This window comes from Cyrtonyx montezumae, unplaced genomic scaffold (genome assembly GCF_038088225.1).
Source record: "Cyrtonyx montezumae isolate F1298 unplaced genomic scaffold, pur_monq_1.0 scaffold_16, whole genome shotgun sequence".
NCBI classification, from domain to species: domain Eukaryota; kingdom Metazoa; phylum Chordata; class Aves; order Galliformes; family Odontophoridae; genus Cyrtonyx; species Cyrtonyx montezumae.
The window spans coordinates 5,049,411-5,074,793 of NW_027071892.1; the positions used below are offsets into that span (position 1 = coordinate 5,049,411).

The 25,383-nt window shown below is 43.9% G+C and overlaps 1 protein-coding gene across 1 annotated transcript; it reads right to left on the reverse strand.

Annotated features, from left to right (window-relative positions):
* Positions 1 to 756: 756 nt before the first annotated feature.
* On the reverse strand, positions 757 to 24,496 carry SLX4 (SLX4 structure-specific endonuclease subunit). The gene is made up of 15 exons (XM_065732429.1): positions 24,429 to 24,496; positions 22,081 to 22,822; positions 20,749 to 20,910; positions 19,898 to 20,072; positions 18,024 to 18,239; positions 16,905 to 17,119; positions 15,495 to 15,808; positions 13,781 to 14,066; positions 12,732 to 12,820; positions 9,597 to 9,743; positions 7,699 to 7,868; positions 4,468 to 6,893; positions 2,969 to 3,071; positions 2,286 to 2,765; positions 757 to 1,661 (listed from the first exon to the last, which is right to left on the reverse strand). Exons 2-15 carry the CDS (start codon positions 22,448 to 22,450, stop codon positions 1,325 to 1,327), a joined length of 5,490 nt encoding a protein of 1,829 aa, XP_065588501.1. The 5' UTR covers positions 22,451 to 22,822; positions 24,429 to 24,496; the 3' UTR covers positions 757 to 1,324.
* Between the last annotated feature and the right edge of the window lie 887 nt (positions 24,497 to 25,383).

Genomic DNA, 25,383 nt, shown 5'->3' on the forward strand with positions numbered 1-25,383 from the left:
ATTCCCACACTTCCCCCTGCCCTCCCTGCAGTCTCTCTTACCTTTGGGCTGCACGTTCCTGATGTACTGAGCAGCTTGTCTCTCTCCAGGTCATCATCCACCATTCATCAGCCAGTGCAGGGTGTTCTCTCCCAGTCCTGCTCTCTGTGCTGCAGGGCACCTCCTCCAGTTTTTTGCTCAGGTTTTGATCAGTGCAGGCACAGACTGCAGAGCTCCTCCTGCTCTCAACCAGACCCAACACTTCTGCTTGGAGCCATCCCTAAAAGTCCCTCAGGAGACATTACTCAGAGCTTAGCATTATTTCCTTCCAAATTGTTTATTGTATATAAATCAAATAAAACCAAGTCAGTGCCGTATCAAATAATAGAATAAAAAGGTATGTTCCAAATACATTCAGAAATCAAGCTCTTTCTTTTTTTTAAATTATTGCATCTATTTAGCTGAGTGAGACTCTGCAGTCTCAGAACTGCCAGAACAAAGAAAAATCCAGGTGTTGTAAAAGTTAATAAATAAGATGGCTGTTCAGCGTCCAAGACTTCCCCAAAAGTCTCAGACAGTTTCCTAGCAAAGATCAGTCCAGTCTGGAAATGAGACAAATCCACAAAGTGGGTTTAGATCAGGTTATGAGAACTGCTTGAGAGATCCATTGGTCACTATAACACTGTCATTTTAAACACATCACTGCTGGGGACATAGTCAAGCTACAGTGACAAGGTAAAACAGCACTCAGAAAAGAGCTGATAATATCTTTAGCACCAATCTCAGCATGCAAGTGAACATACACGACTGAATGTCCAAACCTTAATGGCTGCTACATGACATCCAATGTCACAGAGCACGTTGTGGACCACCACAAACAGACCAGAAAAACACCTGCACTGTTCTGCAGCCACTTAAGAACCACACATGGGTTATTCCACTCAGCACTGGAACATGAAGGGTGAAGTAAGTCACAGCCCAAGGCCAGGGCAAAGACCTCAGCAAGTGCCACTGGAGGAAGCACCCATCTCAGAAACAGCAAGAAGAGAAGCTGGGGATCTAAAACCTACTAGGAAAATGGAAAGACAAGAGAACGCATGAGAGGAAAAACAGGAAACATAAAAAAGGCTCCTGAAAGAGGAGTCTGTGCAACGCAGAGGAGGGCTGGAACATGAGCTCAGTTCAGATCCGTTCTCCAGCACGTCATATGGACAGCAGGCCACAAGGAGGAGCAGTGCACCCACCGAACACACCACCTCTGCCAGCACCAGCCTGGAATACGGTTTCCACCTTAGGAGGAAGGCCTCCATGAAGGAGATTTTCAGGATAGAGGAGTGGGATCCATTCAGTATCGTTTCCTCTTCTTTTTGCTCCCCTTTCTCTTCTGTTCCTTATCTTTCCGGGCTCCAGCTGTGGTAAAGGTGATGCACTGAGCATCTAAGAAGTCAAGCAGCTTTGCCTTGGAAATCTTAATGCCATTCAGTTTCAACTCTGCATGCAGGTCAGCCAGCTCAATAGGCTCATAGAAAAGAATCCTGTCGTACAAGGCTGGGTTTGAGCGGATGTAGCACCTCACTGCCTCCAGTTTTTCTTCTTCCCGAGCTGCTGCCTGGGATGCTGGAAGTTCTTCTTCCTCCTCTTCAGATGCAAATGCACAGGACTCCAATTCTTTCACAAAAGAACTAAAAAGAGGGCCAAGTAGACCCGAAATCAAAGAAAGAACAAGCCATGAGGGACAGAACCAGAGCTCCTGAAGTACCTGGTGGCCAGCCCTTGTGACTACCTTTAGTAGGATCACAGATGCCAGCACACATGCTGAGTGAAGAAGAACAAGGCACACGTTCTACAAACTTTCCCATTCCAGCCTTGACAGCTCCAGTCCTGCTCATTCAGGCCTGGCACTGGATGGCATTCCTTGCTTCTGACCCACAGCACCTACTGCTGCGACACCATGGCATTCTCTGTCAAATACTGCTGTGCTCTCCTTTCTCTATGACAGATGCAGCTCTCAGTCAATGCTGTGAGTGCTCCTGGTTGTTCTGATGAGTAGAGACTGGGCATGCCAAATGTGAGCCTTGCCTACCTGCAGCCTCAGCCACAAGCTTTTGTGCTCTAAGAATAACTCACTGGGATTTAGATCAAACAGCCCGAGTTCGTTTCTTTTATAGGATGCTGTTGACCTTCAGATAAAAAAACCAAGGAGGCAGCAAGGATTCTGTAGGCCATGCAGACATTCACCTCTTAGCCACATTCCTAGCTCATCACTGTCTTGCACCTTTTTTTTGATCAGTATTTTATTCCCTTACCTCTGTGAACCAAAAGAGATGTCACTTCCATCCCCTGAAGTAGCTGCAGACTCCTGAGATGTGGAGAGCATTGGTTCCTCACCATCAGCTGCCAGAGACCATCCCTCTGGAGGCACAGCTGACCTTTTCTGCTCTTTGTCTCCTTCTGGATGACGTGTCATTTTGTTTCTCTTCTTGGGTGCTACACAGCCTTTTTTAGAGGGTCCAACAAGGTCATCCTCGCTCCTCCCTGCAGGGAGTTCTGAAGAAGCTGTCGCAGCCTTCTTCCTTTTGCTCACAGCCTTTGAGGCTTTGGGACACTTTCCACCTGTAGTCCGGGCTGCCTTTGACTGCCTACACCGTTTGGCAGGGGACTTCTGTGGAGGCTGGGAGGATGGGACTTCATCCTCAAAGTCAGAGTCCATGTCCCGGTGAGTATACTGGAATATCTCTTTCAGTTTCAACACCATCTGGCGTTTTGGGAGAGCACGAACTCCAAATCTGAAAGAAAAAGGTGAGAGCTTAGGCTAAGATAATGCTGAACCTCCCACTGGCATAGCCCAGGAAGGTGCTCACGCCAGGTACTCCAGCAGTGGGCTGGAAGAGCTTCTCCAAGGTTTCCCTTTCATCCCAGGTGCTTTCTTTCACACTACTTGCTCAGAAGTTTATGCTCAAAGAGATGTACTCGTGCAGGTAATGCTAACCTTCTCAGCTCCTCCTTCAGATGCGGTGTCTCCATCATGGAGTAAGCTGGCATTGGTGTCACTGGAGTCCTGGGAGAATTGTTGTTCACCTGAGAGGAAGTCTCTGCAGCACAATGAAATCACCATGATCAGACTTAGCACAGAAGGCACTTACAGTAGCCAATATTTTCAATTCTTAGTGGCAGAAAATTCTAATGTATAATAATTAAGCAGCTCTACAGGCTCTTTTACTTACTACTCACCTTCATACTGGATGGAACAGCTGACACGTCTTTTTCTTTCTACACTGGGACACTTGCTTTTTGTTGAATTTAAAATGGAAGATGGTTTACATCAAGAGGTAAGTCAGGTCTGACTACAAAGGCCATTCAGGGCTTTGTTAGAACAGGCAGCTCTTGCAAGGTATTGAAAAAATACATTTACTGAATTGCACCAAGTGGTTCTTTTCCCATGAAGACCCATGGGAGACCTGATGAAGAAGAAACTGAGCAAGTCAAGCTTCTGGGTCCTGAGTTAGATACTGATTTGATGAATCAGTAGATTCGCTGACATTGTGAAGAAGCCATTTTCACAGGTCATGCTCTCAGCACTGGTTAAATTACTCACTCAGTACAGCACAATATTTTAATTAGATACTATGAGCCTCAGATGGAAGGAACCATGCAATTGCAACACGTGTAAAATATTAATATTTTTAAGTTCTTGAGACAGAAAGGTTATATTAGCATTCTGTGCACTGTCAAGCTTTCAAGAAGGCCAAATTCCTGTGGATCCCAGGGCAAAGTGGTTGCAAAGATGGAAATAGTATTGTGGCCCTCAATCTTATGCATGCCATGCTGGCCTCTTGCTGTGCCATGCACTCAGAATTGTATGTCAGCACTCAGAAATCTATTGCAAGGCCCCAGAAACAGCAAGCAGAAGGCAACCAATGTCAAGACAATCATGCATCAGCTGAGTTTTGCAGAAAAGCATGCAGGAAGCTAATCCGTGGGCAGGGATCAGCACTCAGCCCAGCTAGACTCAGTACAAGGAAAGCCTCTGCACCTGTGCTAGTGAGCTGCACCTTGCTGCTTACCAGATGTCCTCATGTAAGCACAAGCATCACTTGAATGCACGAAAAGCAGAAGACCATACAGAACACCTACTACAGGGAATAAACATCCATCAGCATGCAACCTGAAGGCTTGTTTGTTTTGGTTATGGTTGGTTGTTCTCCTTTCTTTTTTCCTCCAGGTACCCATAGTTTCTGCAATGACTACTGACATTATCAAAGAACCAACAAGAATGAAACACGAGTGGGTGTGCTCCAGTAAGCTCACATTTAGATATGTGCTCCCCTACATCAGAATATGACTGTACGTTCTCTGTGTTTGGCCCTGGCAACTGTTATCACACAGCCAAAATCCCTTCCAGCATATCAAGTGAAGAACAGGTGGAATGACTTAAAATGAGAACAATTTAAGGTACTGCAGTGAACTAGTATCAATGCAAGCTCTCACCAGGAGTCTTTACAGGATCTGCACCTACTGCAGCTGATACCCTCTGTGACAGAGGAAGCACCTCTGGAAATTCATCATCCTCTTCTCCATTCCAGTCATCCCAGAGTTTGGAGTTCAGGTAACTTGGTCTGCTACCCATGGATGTACATGCCTCAATGGGACTCTTTTCAAGACAGAGCAAAGCTGTTCTTCTGCCAGCAGGAGTTCCTTGAAGAGGGGTACTGCCCTTAATTTCCCACACTTTGTCTGGGCTCTCCCAATGGTCATGCACAACGTCAGTTTTGGGGCTGCTGGCAGCTCTGGTGTATGCATGGCCAACCTGTCTGGAGTCCTGGCTGTTACCTCTGACTGGTGACAGATACTTAACGTGCCAGCTGTCATCAGCAGGAATTGCAGGCTCGTCAGCAAGCAAGACACTACTACTCAAAGACGCTGTACTTATTTCCTTCTCTCCCTCGCTGTCCTGTATCTCAACCACACTGATGTTTGATTTATCTTCCAATGACTTCCCGGGGCAAAGAGGCACAGGTTTGGATAAAAATGAGGTATTAGCACATTTGCTTTTCAAGTTGGTGTGGTCAAGGAGGAGAACTGGATCCACTGAAGAAACCAGTGTGGATTTCTTGGAATATGATCCTGCTTCTGGGCTGATGGAAGGATTTCTTTCACTGATAAAGTTCTCCACAGGCAAATGTTCATCTGACAGTGCTGCTTTATGAACTTCTACAACATTTCCATCTGTTTCAAGGTGACTACTACCAGCTGCTAGGCTTTTTGTGCTGACTTTAGATTCTGGACTCTTCTTGAAAGAGTCAATACTTGTGACATGTGTCTGTGTTGAGGAACTTCTGCTTTTGGTCAGAACTGGTGTGTCTGGCACTAGCCAGGACCTGTCTGTACTTGAAGACACTTCATGACTGAACATTTTTTCAGGGCTCATGTTTGGGCTCTGCTCACCCTCTGTACAAGTATCTACTTGGCTACTGTGAGGTAATTCAGTGGATATCTTTACATGATTACTTACATACACCTTATCTGAAACAGCACATGAGACCTGCAGTGATCTCTGCTCTGTTTTAGCAACTGATGTGTTATGTTCAGGTTTTGGTATCTCAGGACTATATTCTGTATTTGTACATTTCAGTTGCCCATGGATTTCCACTTCCTTCAGAACAGAGCCTGACTCAAGTGACTTTTTGTCTTCTAACTCCATTTCATCATCAGAAGATAAAACAATAACATCACCCCTCTCGCTCCCCTGAACTGCAGGATCTTGAGTTCTGACACCCGGCGATGACGGGACTGGGACATGCTTGTTTAAATCAGTGTTGGGAAGCTCTGGTGGAGATGCAGCATCCAGCTCACTGGCCTTCTGAAAAAGAATTTCATCAGGTGGAAATGACTTTTTCTTTTGTTTTGGTGTTGACACATGCTCTCTCACAACCTTTTTGTCTGATCTTGGAGACACTGGGGAAGATCCAACAGCAGGAAAAAGAGGTCCAAAAGCTTTGGAAGGAGGGCTCCCATAAGAACCTTTTTTACATGGAGAAAATTCTTTCTGTATTTCACTGCACAGATGAAAATCATTAACACCAACATGTTTTTCACCAAGAGCCTTTTCTGACACTTTACTAACTTCTCTGGTTGGGGAAGGCTCACAGTAATCTCCCTGAGTTGCAGAAAATAAGTGTTCATAACTGTCATTTATATTAGCATTGTTGGGGAAGCTAGGAAACTCTTTCTTACAGTGATCTTCCCCTCTTACATCATGTGAGACCTGAGATAACCTGGAGTCCTTTCCACCTTCATATCTCCTTGTAGTCTCTCCTTCATCAGTGGTGGCACCATGAGATGCTAAATCCCTCTTTTGAGGTTCTCTGTGACCAGGCATAAAAGTGATCTGCGTAGCATTCGTGCTTCTGCATCTATTTATATTCTGCATTCCCTCTTTTTCTGCAGGTAAGTCACATTCAGATATTTCCACATCGTTATCCCCCAAATCTTTGAAGTTACTGCTTACTGAAGAAGATACAGATCTCTTTACCTCTTCCTCCTCAGTTTGCTGATTCACATCTTGAGCTGCCTCAGTATCACTGCACATGCTGCAGTCAGTTCCTTCACTCAGTGTTGTTTTACCCTGAACCATCCTTCTCTGAGTTGCAGCAAACTCATAGATTTCTTCCAGATCCCGCTCACCCATCACATTGTCATCTTCCTTCTGGCATTCCTGGTTGAGGTCAGCTACTTCTTCCTCATCTTCACCCACCCACACAGAATTCAAGAGGTCTTGCAAGTTCTCTGCTCTGTCCTCGCAATCCTTGTCATCTGTCACAGAGATCAGATCACATTCTGAATCCATTCCAGAAGACTCCTGACTCTCTCCAGTGTTATTTTCACACTTTGCCATCAGCTCCCTCACACCAAACCTGCAAGGATATAACAGTAATGTTAATACTTTCCTCCTTCAGTATTTCTCTACCCGGTCACAATTGTGAGCCTTGTGATGGATCTGTGTGAGGATGCTGGTCTCCTAACATACATAAGCTTCAGCATACTCCTGACATTCAGAATTCCTTTTTCCAGCTGTCACTCACATTAAGGCATCGAGTTCACTCTTGCTTTTTTTTTTTTTTTAAATTACTTTTCAAAGTATGACACTGAACAGCTACACCACTACACTAAAACCCCTCTGACAATTGCACTGGTGAAATCCCTATGGCATGGCAGGGACTGGACAATATCTGTCATGTGCAAGCTCCATGGCTTTTTGGAGTGACAAGGCACCCCTGTGTGTGCACACTGGCAAGACTCACCCATCACGGCCTCGGCTGTTCCTATTTCAGACCCTTTACTTAATGCACATCTAGGTTCATAACTGAGATCATAGCTGACAAAACCCATTAGTGTTCTATGCACCCAATACACTCTGAAATGCTGTTCAGTTTACACACGTATAGAGTACAATGTTTTAAGAGTCACACATGCTATCATCACTGACATCAGCTGTCAATACAGATCCTGAGACAAAACTCCTGGCAAAGGTGTGCTAGATATATACTGAAAAAAAGGAAGTCTCACAAAGATACAATCTGGAGACTCATGGAAAAGATGAGAGCAGTGATGTTATAAAGCAGAGAACTGCGGCACTTAATCTACAACAGAATGCTCCAGGTTGTGGGGTCTGCATTGCTGAAAGCAAGAAGGGATCCAAAACAAACTCATGACACAAACCTGGCAGCCAGAGCCCCCACCTGGGGCACCACCTCAGCAGGGATGTCAGCATCAGCAGCATAAAGGTACCGCAGGAATGCACGGGCTGCCTCTCCTGTCACATCACTCAGCAGCACACGGTGTATCTGCATGTTCCCATCCTCCTCCACTAAGAACCCCTCACTGTGAACCTGAGGTAAGAGAAAAACAAGAAAAGCCCTGCTAAGGTAAGAGGAAAACAAGAAAAGCCCACTTGCTGGTAAAGGAATATTTTTATTTGTATCAGCTCATTCCCTTCATTGACCGAAGGCTTGGCCTAGGACCAGGACCTGATCCTGAAATGACCAGTTATGAAGAGCTTCATGTGGAACAAGCTGTTTCCTTCCTGACTCTAGACTGGATAAAGTTTGACTACTCACTGTTGTAGCCAAACATGCAAATTATGGTCTTGAGCCTTCCAGTCTGCCTTGGAATCCAGTTTCTGCCCAGAGTATGACTTCCAGGATTATCTACACCTCCCTTAAAGCTTCCCCTGATCTGTTTTAACTGTTTTGAACTTACCTACTCCTGATACACTGCCAAAATTCTAGCTCTCCTGGTGCCTCACAGGAAAAGAGACACCAAATAAATCCCGTGTCACTGAACTAGACCACTCTCTGTGTGGACCCTATTTGATTTCAGGTTTTGCTGAGAATGTTTCTCCAGTTTATTAAGGTTTCACTTCCTTTGTAGTCCAACCATGTAATGTTGTACCTGAAACTCTCTTCAAAGTCGAGGGCACCATGCAACAGAAAACGTGAGCTCCAAAGTCAACTCTGATTACTTCCTCATTGTTACCCAAAAGCTTCAACAAATAAGAGCCATCTAAACAGAAAATAAATGTGAAACGCTGCTCTGCAGATGGGGACCTGCTGGAAAACAACCCTCTGCAGGAATAAAATATACACAGCGTGGGTCAGCCTCACCACTGTACTCATGCAAATGATTCCTGCCCATGAAAACAACTGATGAAGCCGGTGAAGCCAAGCAGAGCTGCAGAGAAATAATAAGGAAGTCTGGCTAATGCACCAGGTTTTTGTCTTTTGGTCAGTCTTTTGATTTTTGGACACAGGCATTTTTGACAGTGCTGTGAAGATCCCCTGATAAATTTCACATTAAGACTGAGATATGGCATACTTGAACCTGCATACTTTTTTCCCTAGCTCTCACAGACCCTTTAGACATGGCCTCAGGCAGCCTGTGTGGGAGCTACTGCCAGCATACACGGTGAAAGAACTAATCCCACTGTTTCCAGAAGGGCAGCTTTTACAAAAGTGATTTTTATTGGGTAGCCAACTGCACAGACCGATGGCAGCCCTGTGCAAGAGCAGAGTCCAGATCTTAGGTTCACTGTCTTTCACCATCCCTATGGGAGGCTGCATAGGAGCAGGCAGGGAACTAATCAACCCAAAATGTTTCTGAGGACACAGGAGCTATGCACTACCCTTGTAAAAAGCACAGTGCGGTGCAGCTACTTTCAAAGCAACTGGGAAAATGACAGAACCTCTGTGTAGGTTATTTTCAAGAACTGCCCAGAATGTCTCCAACCCACACTCAACCTTCCCAGCCTGGGTGAAAGGCAGGAGATACTGAGATGGAGAAGACATTCTACACTGGTATTAATATAACATCCAAGGGCACAGAGCACCTAGGAAGTTTTCTGCATTGCTCCTGGGCAGAATGTAAGGATCCTTGCCTCCCTGTAATTCCTCTAGATAATGTACTACATTTTCCATCACTTTGTCAGGATTCTGCCTTCCTGAGTGAATCTGCCTGCGTGTCCTCAGGCACCTGCCATTAAAACCTGCAGCTCTGATGGTAGGTGTGAGCAGTCTGGGCTTTACTGAAGCAGAAGAGGAAAGTGTATCAGCAGTACTTACAGCCTGAATGGCCTGTGGACACCGCGCATACAACACAAACATGTGGGCATAAAGGATTTCCCCAGAGTCCACCTGGAACTGGACATCACTTAAGTGGGGGTTGTTGACCATTGCACTGAAATCTTCAGCCAGTGACCTCAGGGGGGACTAGAACACAGAATGAACACAAAGACAAGTCATATCATAGCTGGCACACACTTCCCTGACAAATGAAATACCCCATCTGTCAGTATTGCTGTACTGCAGGCTCCACTCTGGACAGGCTGTCATTGCCCTCTGCAGATAATCAGCAGCACTATCAACTTAAGTAAAACAAGCAGATAACTCTGTAAGACATTCTTGGATTTGTTTTCCTCCTCCTATTTTCTACTTCACATTCTGGTGATCGTGAAGAAAAGGCAGTTGTGCTGTATTCTACCGGTTCTGCCTTGCATTACAGCACATGATCACCATCAGATTTTTGCCAAACCATTTCCTGATGCGGTCTAGCCACTGCCTCCTGTTGGCCCCTTGATCTGCTGCCTTCCACCACATTTTAGGAAATTGTAGTTTTCACTTTGATGGACTCAAGGATGACTCAGTGGTGGGGGGATGAATCTTTCTCATTGGCTTGCAGTGACAGCTAAGAAGAGCAGCTCTGAAGCAAGGGCTTCACATACAATAAAACTAATGTAGTTATCTTGCTCAAAGGAATTTACATGCTTGTTACAGAAACTCCTGTTGAAAATTCAACTCAAAAAAGTCCCCAGATAATAACAACAAAACACCCAGTTTTTATTACAGCTCCAGAACACCTTGCTGGAAGTTTGAGGAGGGCTTGTTGCCTGAGCTACCTGTGACTGTGAATGGAGATGGCCTGGGGCATGCTGCCAAAGGCAGAAACAATATACTTGGTTGATATACACCGTGTCTGCTCTGGAGCTGCTCCCAGAGCAAACTCATCCCAGACAACTCTGAAAACTCAGATCCCTCTAGGTAAATGCTGTGCTTCTGGAGGTGGCCAGTGCTTCAGAGAAAGTGGGAAATACTCTCAGCTCACAGTTAAGAGAACAAGCAAGAGAAAACCAATTCATACACAACACACGAGTCATCGACCTCGAGCTTTCTAAGCCCATTGTAGAGTCAAGAAATGCAAGTTTTACTCTAGAGAACATCTGCATGAGATGCAGTTGCACTTGGAACAGCACAGCTCTTTATTTCATTAGCAGGTTTCCACATTACCTTAGTGGACTGTGGAAACCCAACCTTTCTACTTGCTCCAGCATGTGTTTGCAGGCAGCCAGTAATACCCAGCAGCAAAACAGTGGCACACAGCAGAACACTTCTTCCAGGGCTTCGTAGGTGGGCTAGAGAAGTCTGCACGTTATGGGAGTGGTGTGGACTGATCTCCAAGAGGAAGATTGGAAGCTCAGTCTGGAAATTAATCTCATGTTTCTCACTTTCTTATTCTTGGCAGGTAGATACCTGCAAAACAGTCCCACAAGAAGCCAGCAAACACAGATCCTGATGCTGGTGCTCCAGGCAACCAGCCCAGGACAGCTTTCCTGCTGATATTAAAATCACAAATCAGGAATGGAGAAATTTTAATTAATTAAGACGAAAAGCCTCCTGGCTGCACCATTCTCTATGCAAAGTAGACAGCTTGGTGTACTCCAGCAGGTATGTGCTCACACCAAAACACTCTCTCCTACTGAGACCAACTAGCATGGACTCTACAGATGTCAGAAGGGCTTTAGGCACGGGTTGGGGAGATGAGTTACTAATTCAGTGGATCTATGTGATCTACACAGTTACCACTGTTGTGTTCATATAAAGCACAAATCTCTCCCACTGTCAAATGAGTTCTTCACTTGCTCAGGAATCATGGAATTAAACTAAATCTGAACAATGAATCATAGCATTAGTGCTGGTAACTGGATTTCAGTGACAGTATCAGAACACTGCAGTACTGCTAAAGGCATTTGTTTTAATGCACACAAAGGCTTATGCAACAACATGTTTTATTTGCTATGGATTTTTAATACCTTCAGAAAACATCCAGACTTTCTGTAACAAGTAGCTGGGAAGTTCACGTTTAGTACTTATTCCCATTTCAAAGATTTGTCTTCTTTTAGAAATTTCTTAATTCTATAAGCACAACACAAAAATGTCTTCTCAAGGCACCAAAATTTACCTGGCATCAATTTCTATTCCCGTTCATGGCACAATTAGTTATTATTAAACCAAAGATGGTAAGTTTCATGAGATGACCCTGGAGATGAGTTAGGGCATTAATTGAAGAAAACTGATTGTACATCTACAGGAGAAAGAAGAGGTACATCCAGGGTAAGATGTGATCTACAGAATGCTACTGTCTTCATAAAAAATGGTGACTTTCTAGCCCGTGGCCTTTACCTAGGCACTACAAAGAGCACTGTGATTGCTAACCTAGTTTCTTTGACATACGTTCTCACAACTGAGGATTCTCTTTTGCTGCTAACGTGAGCATCTAAGAAGTGCTCACCGTCCATGGACAGCAGAGAATCTCATCCATCAGGCTTTTATGTCTAATACTTTAAGTCAGTCAGCCCTTGCAATGATTCTCTCTTCTGTTGCTAAGTGTAATGTGGAGAAAGAAGGCAACAGAAGAGGAACCACTTCATTCAGAACCCCACAAAGTCACTGGGTATGTGAGCCTGGATGAAGCACCAGGCAACCCTCTCTCTCTCAGGCTCCAGCTAACATGCTCTGAGAAAGCTTGGGAATTAAAGCAGTGTACCACCTATAGCACTGTAGCTACAGCCCTGGTTCCTAGCCCAAACTCTTCTCTTGCTATAACATAATGGTTTAATCTGCTGCTCTTCATATAAACAACGCACAGATTAACTTTATGCTACCTGTCATTTTAAAAGCATCTTTCTTGTTAGGTGGGACAAGAAAAATTCACAGCCATGACTGCAAGCATCAAAGAAATACCATATGTGTTGATCTCACCTGTGCCATGATCATTCCTGAGCAACTGAACCTTAAAGTACCTTTGTTTCTATAGGAAGGAATGGGAAACATTCCATATTTCTACAAATGGCACAAATTCTACAGCTTCCTTTTTACAGTAGTCAGCAAACAGAATAAGAGTGGGAAAAGGTTTTTCCTTACTTTCTTACAGCTGTGAGTCAGGAATCTCTTCTCTTTGAGTGAAGGGACAAAACCAGTATATGGAGGATCACTGGAAGTTGGTTCTTTTCCTCAAAGAATAAAAGTAGATCATAAATCATGTACAACTTCCTAATGAGACACAGTGATGTAAGAATTCCTAAGAGAATCCCTGCCACAGCAGCTCCAATGAACCTGGGTTGACAGCCCATTAGGCCTTTTTCAGAGGGGTATGGCTCTGGGCTGTGATAGGCTGTGGGTTTGTGAGTACCATTCAGCCACAAGCAGCACCAATCTGCTTCAGATCTGCATGTGATGCTTTCACCCAGATGGAGGAACTGCTGAGCACAGCACGCTTTTCCATTTCACACCTCTGTTTCCATCCAGTGGGAAAAAAACTAGGGCACAGAGTAGGATGGGACACACCCTGGCAGACAGGCAGAATGCATCTTGGATCTGCATTTCAACCTAGACAAAAGCGGGCCCCGTTGCTCAGAGGCAGCCAGTGAAACCAGAGTTTTGCACAGCCTGATCCCTGTGGTAGGCTGTACAGTGCACAGAATAGGATGAGGAGCAACAGAAGGAATTAATGTCTTCAGAAATGAGTTCAGTTGCATTACTGTCTGCACTCCACTTATACACAATTTACATTTATGTGCAGAAATGATTTCCCTTGCCAGGAACCTGTATCTTCATTGAAACCCAGCAGCAGTTTTACAGGTCCAGCAATTACTTGTTGCAGCACAGTTGAAGAAGTGAGGAATATTATACCCAGGTGAAAACACAGACAGGTGATCTCATCAACCATGTTCTGTTTCACAAGTGACCAGCAGACATCCAGTACATTCTGCTAAATGCCCAGGCCATTTTAAGAGGTAGCGTTGACATTAAAACATGCAGTTGTGCATCACATGCAGCTAGGACTGGGGGGAGTTAGAGTAGATGTTGCATTTTTTCAAGTCTGTGTAGGTACAGATAAACTTCAGATAAACTTTTCAACTCTGTGTAGGTGAAGGATTAGGTACAGGGCTCACAAAACTGCCAGAACTTACCTGACTGCTCTGCTGCGTGAGTATGGCCAACGTCAAGGTTCCACTGAGTAAGGGTAAGTCCTTCCTTGGCCAATTCAACTAGATTCTGCAGGTTCTGAATATCCTTTTGGCTGTGAGATAAAATCTGCCCATCTCCTTCAGGGCCTGACTTGAACTGATCAGAAGTTTGGTCTCTAACCTCTCCACAAGTGGACTCATGAGAACCAAGCTCAGGCTGAATTTGCTGGGATACTTTTGGTTGATGATCAGATCCTGCTGATGGCAGAACATCCTCTAGTTTATGATTCTGTTCAAAAGAGGGGTGGAAAAGACACCAATAAGTTAGGTCTTGTGTGTATTTTCAATGCCCAGAGTGCAGTCTCCTGTTCATAGTTTCAGAACATCTAGTAAAGAATTACAGAGCATACCTTGGGCTTCCAAGGCAAAAACTCTAATTTTATGAAGAACGCTTGAGAGAAAAAATATATAGCTGTAAAGAGAAAAAGGAAAAAAAGAACTACAACAGAAAATACAGAAAAAGTGGTTTCACAAGGTGCATGTCTGTGCAGGCAACTGGCAAGTAGGGAGAAAGGATAGTGGAAATGTTCCCAATTCAATATCTAAATATCTCACTACTGCTGAAGCGTTTGGCAAAAGCTGTAGCTGAAGCTGCCCAGGTGCTTCTGTTCTGAGATCTAAAATATTTTTGCAGTCGCATGTAACCAAGGCAAACTTTCACCTCTGCACTGATATTTTCCAGATTTGAATTCTGTTTCCCACTGAAAATATTTTTGTTTATTTCTAAATAGAAACAACTTAGCCACTTCTGAGATTGGAAGGAATGAGATGGGCAAACGTGGTCCCGATTTTAAAGGTCTCCCTACTTTTTAAACCTCTTTGGTGCTTCTGTTTGAGTGAGAGGTCAAAAATCCTCACAGAACAGAGTCCCTCTATTACAGCCGTAGGCAGGGATAAGGCAATGAAAAACACTGGAATTTGACAGGGAAGAAAGTTATTAAATAAAGCACCCATATACACACAACAGTTTATCAGTCCTTTAAGGAAGGCACGAGGGAAGGAAGAGAAGTAATACATTTCTTCTTGGTGAGTACGTATGTAGTAAGATAAGAGATTAAAAGACTTCTGTCCCTTCTGTAGGCACTTTTTACAAAAACCACAGAGCATTGAAAGAGGCAGGAGATGTGAATGAAAAACAGGATCAAAGCTTGTGTGCCAAGAGTCAGCGGGGTGCATAGGGAAGGCCTGAAGCTGCAATGCTACACTTTACAATTCTGGGCACTCTCACCTTCTCCTCTGTGAAAGGCAGAAATATCAGTTTAAACTTTTCACCTAAGTCTTTGCTGCCTGAGCACAATGCGGAATCATATCCCAAGTTGGAGGGGACCCACAAGGATCACCAAGTCCAACCCCTGGCTCTACACAGGACCGCCCAAATCCAAATCCTAGGTCTGGGAGAGGTGTTCGAATGCTCCCTGAGCTTCAGCAGTTTAGGTCAAAAAGTGGGGTAATACAAGCCTTGGTCTTCTCTCCAAAAGAAATGAAAGTTCAAAATCACAAAATCTAACTGTATGACCAGGTGATAACGGTAAAGGAGAAGTGAGTATGCAAAGGCAGGGGGTCACATTTAAATATCAAGTGATGCAACAGAAAGAATTTGCTGAGCAAGGGATTTAGGACACATACATATCACAGTAAGGACAAAAGAGCATCCCACCTGCACAGGCTTCCAAGGTACAATTGGAGGGGTTAACCCAGCAGCATAGAACGATTCAGGGTCACAGGGTCCTGTCAGAGCACTGAAATTCCACAAAAAGCAGTCTTTGTTTGTGGGCAATGGTAAGAGCCAAGCTGCTCTCCCACATTCAGCCTCCAAAATCCTGCTGGTAGGAAGCTGAGGAGTGGGAGGGAATTCCACCTCTTCTGTAAGCAGCATCGCCACCCGCTCTTCTATCCTTCTGCGCACCTTCTCTGGATCCTGAAGTAGTAAAGGTGGAGGGGCAGCTGGGCCTCTTTTACGCCGCTTTTTTTCTTTAAGAAAAGGAAGAAGAGCCCAAATAAGCAAACAGCTGAACACACACGGCAGAGGAACTCAACACACTAGCTTCTTCAAGTGTTGTAGTCAGTGACAATCAAAATGTGGCTGCAAGTTGAACACAGTCTTTAGAATGTCTGCAGGATTCTGAAGCTTCACATCACCCCTACTGGAGAAAAGATGGATTCATGCTTGCACAGCTCTGCTGCATGCTGAAAGATGTCACATCTCTACAAAATCAGACCGTTATAGAAACAGTTGATATCCATGCAGTGCACCTCCACGACCCACAGAACGGTGCCTATATAGAGATTTCAACTAGATTCCAGAGCTGCACTAAAAAGGGAGGGAAAGAAAACAACCAAACAAATCTATGAAGGACTCTTTTTGTACATGTATGTGTGCCACTGACAGCATCAAATCACAGCCCACACAACCAAACCACAGCCATTATTTGTCAGTCCTGTGTTTTACTACCTTTGTCTTACAGATGCCCAGCCCCTAATCAAACTGCCAGTACGTATTGGCAGGAGATCTGAGAAGGTCACTAAGAGTGAAGATCTTCCTCTACACAGCACTCAGGACTCTCCACTGGTGAGCTGTCTTCCTTTCTAAACCCTTGTTGTACACTGAAAGAGCAAAGCACATGCTCAACAGCATGTAAGATACATAATGTCTGCTCTAGGAAGAAAACAGAGAGAGAAGCGGCATCAATCCAGGCTGCAGTAGAATAAATAAGAAAAATATCTACTGCAAAAGAAATAATACTATTTTTGCATTATTTCTTTTTTACTTTCACAGCTTAAAAAAAACAACAGTTCATCTTAAGAATATTTTACAGGCTCAAAACACTCAGTGAAAAAAACAGTATGAGATTTATAAGGGATTTCACTAATATCCATGGATATGATGCAGTCTCTCTTGACTGTATGTAGATTCTACACACTGCTGAAGCTCTGACAGCTTAAATAACACATAAACAGGGCTGTCATCCCTCCTGTACCCAACAGGGAAGTTTAAGTGAGAAACAGGCTGGGTTACGTCACTTCTCCAATAACACAGTCTTTGACATTAACTCACTTTAACACATACCTGATCCAGGCTTCCATTTGATTGGCAAAGCAGCCACTGGTTTCACATTTGTAACTGATTTTGCTTGTTGCTGCTTTTCTTGCTCCAACAGAGAGCGTGACATTGCCATAGCAACCAGCAAATCTTCATCCTTAGTCTCCATTTTTGCCCTCTTCTGCTTGCTCTTTGAGTCCTCTTTGGAGGAAACTTTTCGCTTTGACCTGCTTGGCTGATTGCTGAAATGTAAGAATGCAGCAGGAAGCCCAATTTAATGTGACTGAATCAGAAACAAGAAATGCTAAGCACTTCTGATAAGCTGCTCTCCTTCATCTGAGATATTCCCATATCTGGGATAGCAAGAAGCTATTTACAGTGCCTTCTTTCCCATCAGAGACTGAATGATTTCTTATTACCTATGGAATTTCAGAGCAATTTTGAGAAAAACTTATTTTGAAAAGACCAAGACCACAGGACCACAACAGTGACTTAAGTTTTGTGTGTTTTTTATTGTGTAAGAAAGAGCAAAAATTAAACAAAACTGAAACTGAATGAAAACAAACACACACACACAAAAAAGAGCTCTCCCAGTCTGCTGTGCAGCACCACTTCCTGTACTGAGAAGATTCAGCTCAAATCCAAGACAGCAGATGTTGCTCTACACCAAGCACATTTCAAAACATCACATCTGCTTCCTCCCTGGCTTGAGGTGTGAAGTGCTTACATCCAGTAGAGCCACCAGCTGAATAGCTGAGGCATTGGCAAGACAGATGCTAAGGACAGACTGTACACTAACACGTGTTGTGCTTAATAAGCTCAAACACACCATTCAGCTTTATTGTATGACTGCCTCACAGAGTGAAAATATTTCTGATAAAACAGTGTAAGATAATATACTCCCATTTTGCTCCTGACTGCTCACTTTTAAAGTCATCCACCACCTGATCATTTCTGAAGGAAAACATGACTTCTCCAGATAACCACCACATCCTCCTCTTGTGGTACCGGATCGTGGCTCTGCCTGACCTTCTTTGGACATGGGTCCACCTGAGCCTGCCTTTCTTCTACAGTTCTTTCCAAAGACTGCAAGGTCAGTCTCTCAAGACAAAGGAACTCACTGGCATCTCTATTTTCACCACCTACCTGGGAAGCTGAAGAGGTGCCTCACCAAGTGCAGACACCTGCAGCTGCACTGCCTGAAGAAGCATCTTAGGAGGAACATCCATCTCGACAGCACAGCGTTTCAGGTGGCTGACTCGGCTTTGGGGGGTTTGGAATTGCTTCCCGCAGATGGGACATTCAGGGACTGCTGGTTTGCTGGAGGATGACATCTGTGCTTCCTCCATCTCATCGAGGCACCTGTGAGACAATGGCAAAGCTTTAGAACTATCCATGCTAAGATTTAAGCCCTATTGAAGAAAAGGAAATACAATCATCTCACATCTTTAACAGCCAAGGAAACAGCCCCTAACGAAATACGAGTTATGTGCCCACTGCTGTGATAGCTGTGACAGAACAGGCAGCTGAACAATACAGCCTCAGAGACATATTAACAATATGCTGCTCAAAAGCAGGTGCAAGCCATAAACTTCTTTAACTGTACTGTGTGTCCATCACCTAATCCTTCTTTCTGCATCCATTCTAACATTCCAACTAATTTATAATCCTCCATTAAAAATGGAATCACCCTACCAGAGGAGCAGTAAGTCTTCCTCACCAAAAGTGTGGTTATTTCTTGTCACTGCCCACTTCTGCAGGTATGACCTAGTACAGTGCTGAGAAAGCGAGCCATCTTCAAAGCAGAAATCTCACTTGACAACAACAGCATTTTTTAATCACAGAGCATTTGAAATGAGTACTGCACTCTATAGTACTGGAAAACTAACTGCTAATAATTTCTGGTATGCCCAGATCATGTAAAAAATGTTACAGGTTCTTTTTCCATCCTCTCCAAAGAGATATGCAGTACCTGTTTTCGTTACAAAGCATGTTATAAAACTTGCTCCCCGATTAGGAAATAGTTCACAGAACCTGCAGACAAAGGGCTGGATAAGAGACCATTCATCTGATGTACTAGGATTGGTGATTACCAGTGTGCCAGCACATCTATCCACCTGCAGCTTTACAGCTTATGATGAAGACTGCTATAAAAAAATCCGCTGCCAATAACCTCACAATCTCATCACACGATGACACGTTTAACAGCTCTGAAAGCAGACAATTTCCAAACTGTTTCTGACACTGTCACTGTTTTACAGTGTCTGTACTCTCCATGAGTAGTAAGTATCTGAAGACAGAAACAACAGCAGCACCTCCAAAAACGCAGCTGTAGACAGTGCAAGTGAATGTGAGCTGCTTGATAACAAGTTGTAGTACTGGGCACATCAAATCACTCTTCAGCCTCTTAAAGTGCTGACACTAAGAAAACACCGTTGTTCAAAGGTGCTGTTTCTGATACCTCCTCACAGACTGTAAATCTGTAAAAAGCCATCTGTACATAATGTATTGACAGTATTCGACATTTACAAGTAAGGAAACTGTTTAATTAAGGGCACTAACTTCAGCTTAATTGCTCACCATTCTGATAAGGCCTTCTCTCCACTCTCACTGTCAAACGCTGTACCGTAACTTTGTCATCTTTCTGAACAGTTTTCCCTCAGCAAACAACTCAGGTATGCATTAACATGTTAAATGACCTTACAAAAGCAATTTTTAGCAAAACAGAACAAAATATCACTTCATGGTTGGAATTGACAGACCTGCAATAACAGCTCCTCATTAATCCTGCTAGCCACTTTACAATCACAGCCCCTTTAAGGTACTACTGATAAAAGCAGCATTTGCCTTAATGTGTTTCTGCAGAAGCCCTGCAGTGCAAGTCAATCTGTCTCTGCTTTGAGATCAAATAAACTTTTTAATCCAAGCCATAAAGGTCACCTCACAGACTACTATTACCACACTCTATAACGGCTGAATGGGAAAAGATGCAGAAAGGACTCATCCTGCTGGTCCCTCACCTGTTAACATGCTGCTGCCGTCGCATTGAGTTCATAGCTGAGAGATCCTTCTGGCAGATCTGACAGAAGAACAAGCCTGCATCCTCCAGGCTTTCCAGGGATTCCTTTTGTGTTTCCTGCTGAAGGGCCAAAGCCAGAGCACCATCATGCTGCACGGATGGAAGATCACGGAGATCTGGCAAAGAAAGGAAAGATAAAAAGCTAAGACAGAGAACTAAGAATCCTGTGTGGAAGGCATGGAGCTCTTACACTTGCAATTACTAAATTAGACGCACAAAAGTCAGTTGTACAATCTTTCTCTTGTAGCTTCACATCTTTTCTCTCACAAGGTAATGTGCAAAATGTGCTTTTTAAAAAACACAGAACTGTACTACCCCGGGAGCAATAGGTGGCGATTCATTCTTAGCACACCACATCTCAGAGTCAAGGCAGGTAAGCCTCAGCTAAAGCTGCTAAGATGAATGTGGAATCTTATACATAACTATGCAGAAGATTTTGTGTTGATGCCTTGTCTTAAAAACATAAAAATAAAAAAGTGAAAGCAGAGTAAAATTTCTGCGAATTCAGTTCACCTGCACAGAACATACTACCTTTGTAGAGTTCTTGGTGGTTTACCAATGATGGGGTCATTCTGTGAGTCCCATTCACTCCCAGCCCCAGGAGAGAGCTGGGAGAAAGGAATGGATAGTCCTTTAACAACTGAGAAAGTGAGTTTTCTAAGTGATCTGGAGTGCTGCATGTGCTACGAGCCACTGGGCTAGCTGGGAACAAAGCCCAGGAATCTGGGCTCCTTCTCAAGCAACCATTTTAACCAACTCACAGCACTCTTTCTGCAAAGAGGACAAACTTACCATTCTCCAGTGAGTTCTGCTCCTGGCTTTCACCAGCAAGATCTTCGCTGGCTAAGGACTTTGGCAAGTTATAATTTGTGCTGTGTTTTAGCTGATCAGGTGCCACTCTCTTGAACTGCTGCATTCTCTCCACTACCAGCTCTGCCACCCGCACCTTCGGGCCTGTGAGAGATATCTTTGAGGTGGGTGAAGAACAGGTCCCTGGCTGTGTAGCAGGATGGAGAGAGAACGTTGTCTGGGAACAACCACTCCGAGTATTTACTAGAAGAGAAGAAGACACCAGAGTTTTACCAGTCTTAAACACAACACTGAGCTGCCTAGGTTGCTGCTGAGAAGCCTTGCCCAACAGCAGCCCAAGCCAGGCTCAGATTTGGAAGGCTTATACAGAGAGCTGCACAGTGTTTAGTTAATATGTGACTTTTGTGAGTGATGCTCAGAGTAACAGTATCAAACTTCTGTGCTACAGTGCAGTTTAAATACCTCTCCACCCCCTTCAGAGAGGAATACTAAGGAAGACCTTGCCTGAAGGTTGTTAATGAGGGGAACAAGTAACACAGCCCTAAAGCCCTGCTCTTCCCAATACACGATGTCCTGGGGTTCCTGCTGCTCTGAAGTTACCCAAGGTAAACAACCAACAGGCTGAGGTAATGCCACACTACCACCTCCACATGCCCCTGCTCTGCTCTGAGGTGCCATGTGGGTATAGGCAGTGTGTAAGATTGATGCAGATACCCTTGTGACCCTGTTACCTTCTCTCTCAGTGCAGTCAGCAACAGACATTCAGAACAGGACAGGCACAAAGCAATTCTTCTTTGTTGGCCTTATTTATCAATTTAAGAACTTCCTGCACTGGTGACCACGTTCTGGCCATCATGTTTAATAACTGCTGAAGGACTAACCTTCTATGAACTAATTCAACACCTTTCTTAACTCATTTATATTTTTGACCTTGACAACATCCAGCAGCAATTCATTTCTCAGTGTAGCAACGCACGGGGTGAAAAGTCACCTTGATACATGTAAGTTTGCTTCTGGATGATTTGAAGGTGTTTTTCTAAGTTCTGATATTGTAAAAATCACTGAATAATGACTTCCTAATAGATTCCTTTGTGCAAACATTTCATCTTAAGTGAAGATGAAGCACTTCATATCATCTGTACAGAGCACACTGCTAGGATAAATGCCTAGCTAAGCTGAAGTAGCTAAGTGTAGATAGAAACACAAGATGTAAACTCCTTCAAGCAGTGCTGCTATGTGTCTTCTCCAAGTGAAGAGCTCAAATGAACTGCATACTTTTCAGAATTAGTGTGTTTTCTGTTTTGGTTCACTCACCTGTCAGAGTCCCCTGGCTACAGTCACTGGCCGTGTTACTCAGCTGGCTGGCAGGGAAAGGGCTTCTGCTTCCATCCCCTTCTGAAGTCTCACCACTGCTGCAGGCTGCAGTGTCACTGTCTTCTTTGTGCCCCAATGTTTGTACCTTAAGGCTCAAATCCTGAAGCAAGCTTTTTTGCTTTGCTGCTGGAAAGAGGTGATGGTTTTGGCTCTTAGCAGCAGTTTTGCCTCTTCTTAACTTGCTTTTTGCTGCAGTATTCTTTGATCTTTTCTGAGCTCTCTTTGCTGCCTCAGCATCCCCAGATTTTTTCTTTGCTCCACCCAAAAGATTTGCCCACAACTCTTTAAAATCACTGTCCTGTTCATCCATTGGCCTGCAGGTTCCAGTAACACAGCTGCCTGACGACACTGTGAGGACTGGACGATAGTGGAAGATAACAGAATCAGTTCAGGTGTGCACCCTACATGATCTTCTCCATCACCTCAGGGAGCCCCTGTATCCAGAGTTCACTGAGGTCAAAAGAGTGGGCACTTCTTCACTGTTCCAATGGCTCCTTCTTCCACACCTAATTCGCAGCCATACTGTCTCATCAAGAACCTTACTCGTCTTCACATACAGTGCACTGACAAGCTGGCTCTTCAGATGTCTCTAGACCACAAGGTAAACACTGCAGTTTGTGCAGAGCATGCACAGAATCTTCTTGATATGCTACAGGGTTTCGAAAAGACACCTATCAAAGTCCTGAAACAAATAAAAAAGGTGATTATGTAGGGTGATATATGCACATGTAGGAGGGGAAAGAGCTGGAGTATAGCCCTGAAGGAGAATAAAATTTGTATAAATAACAGAAAAAGCATCTACCGACTCAAACCACAACCACAATTGTACTACAGTCAAGCACAAGCCACACTAGGAGAGAAAAGTTTTGCAGATACCTGATACAGGGTAGGCTTTTGCCCAGGGCCTCAGGATTGAGACTGTTCTTTTTTTAAAATAAATTCATACTTACACTTGTGACAAAGCCCCTTTAACAAGGAGAGCCTGACTTCATTTTGAGAAGTAAAGAAAATGAAGCTCTTGTGTTTCAAGAGGGTTTCTGGGATAGTTTTAGAAAAACTCCATCAAGCGTGTTCATCTTTTCTGGCCTCCATGACCTGCTCACGTTCAGCATTAGCTCTCCTGCAAACACTGAACTCCTCCTATGAGTACTCAGTAAACCATGACACTAACCATGTTACACAAACTGCTATCAATACACAAGGTAAACAGGCCAAACAAATGATATTTCAGGGTTTCTCCACCATTTTTCAGCTCCAGTAAAACAGCTATACTAGCTATGAATTACTTGGAAGAGCACTAGCTACAGTATCCAGATGGAAATGTCATCAATTCCCAGGCAACATTAAAACTAGATCGCTATTCTTAGACATTTTGATTCTTCCTCTTCTTCCTAGTCCTACAGTTCTGGCTATTTTACCAGAGGCTTTATACTGCTCCCTAAACCTAATTCTTTCAAACAGAGTGTTTCACTTGGAATAGCAGCAACTGAGGTTCAGTTTCTCCAGCAAAGCTCTGGGCACTGAAAGATTCAAGATCAGGAAAAACACATGCGAGATTGTTTTCTCAAATGGTTTGGCTGCAGACAGGCTAGGCTGAGGAATGCTGGTTACATGCTTTCATGGGTCAGCCTTTCCTATAAGCAATTACAGATGTTAATGGATTTATTTATTTTAAACATAGCCTCCCAAACGAGCAGAGGATTTTGCTGTGAATCTTGGAGTCATTTCCTGTCAGAGAGAAACTGAAGTTTTATGTAGCCAGTTCATAAATTTCATTTTCCTGGACAGAATCTTGGTGTAGTTATCGCTGTAAATTTACAATTTTCTTCTAAGTAGGAGACAGTGTGTGCAGAAAAATAGAATCTCACATCCTCCACGGTCTTAAATACTTCTCACAGACACACTTGTACTGTCAGCTTATTTATGGTCAGTTCCTGATATTAAATTTTGAAACGGATCTGCACTTTTGCATTTGCAATCAGTGTTCAGTGCCCCACAGAGACCAAGCCAGACATACAAACAATGCAAAACTCATGAAGAATTTATGTCTCACTCTCCCCTTTCCAGACTTTGTATGCACAGGCTCCTGCTCTGTTCAGCATCTCAGTGTTTCCAATGCTGCTGCTGTTGGTGTACCTAACAGCCAGTTTTGGCACCAGTTTGTAGAGCTGGAAAAGTAATGGCTTTGAAAATAATTGCTTTCATCATAGTGTTCAATTCATTTTGGAAGGATTTAGGACTCTACAAATCACAGAAGCTGGTTAAATAAAATAAATGCTGGCACTTACCTATCCACTTAGATGCTAAATCTATAGCCCAACTGTGCCTATCACGTAAATGAGGATCATGAAAACAGCACAAAGCAAGATCAGTAAGAATGAAAGGTGGAACCTGGAAAACGAAAAGGTGAGACTTAGTGTATGTTGCACAGATCGCTCTTCTTGATCACAGCTTCAGGGTGTGGAGGGAAGGAGAGGGAAATGACACACATTCCAACGGCGCTAAGTTTTGCCACTTGCACTGATCTGTGTAAGTAAGGAGGTGACCTGCACACATTGTTCAGCGTCTGCTCATCTTGCCACAGCAGCCTCAGCACTGCACGTTGCAGCAGGAAGAACACAGGAGGCAGAATGGGTCAGACAGGATGGAGAGAGCCCTGAGCAACTGCTCTGACCCCACAGCCAACCATGCTCAAGAAGCTTGGACCAAAGCCCTCTTACAATGACCTTCAGCCCGAGTTAGCCTATGATCCTTCAAACAGACAGTCATTGCCTTTCCCATTTGGGACTCATTTTGTTTCCTAGCAACTCTCTTGAAACGAGAACTGCAACATTTCATTCTTAACAAAAATCCACTGATGTTTACTATCATCATCCTCCATTCACACTGCATGCTCAACCTTCCTGACCCTGCAGTTGTTATGGCCACAGGCATCTATCTACTGAACTGAGCTCCTGAAAAAAGTAACACTCTTACATCAGGTCTCATTCCCTTCCTACTGCACTGGCTGTCTTTCAATGAGACAAGGAGAACAGAAGATCCAAATCTGTTCTCTTTAGAACACTTAATACTTTATTAAATAATATGTATCACATCTTCCAGTGTCTATCTCTAAAATAAGAGTCCTTCTGTTGTCTCTTTACCCAGAAGAATTCCTCCTGGTCCATCCTCACCTCCATCATTATTCCCTGAACCTTTACACAGGTTTGCTGACAAATTCAAACCACCACACCGAGTTAAAAA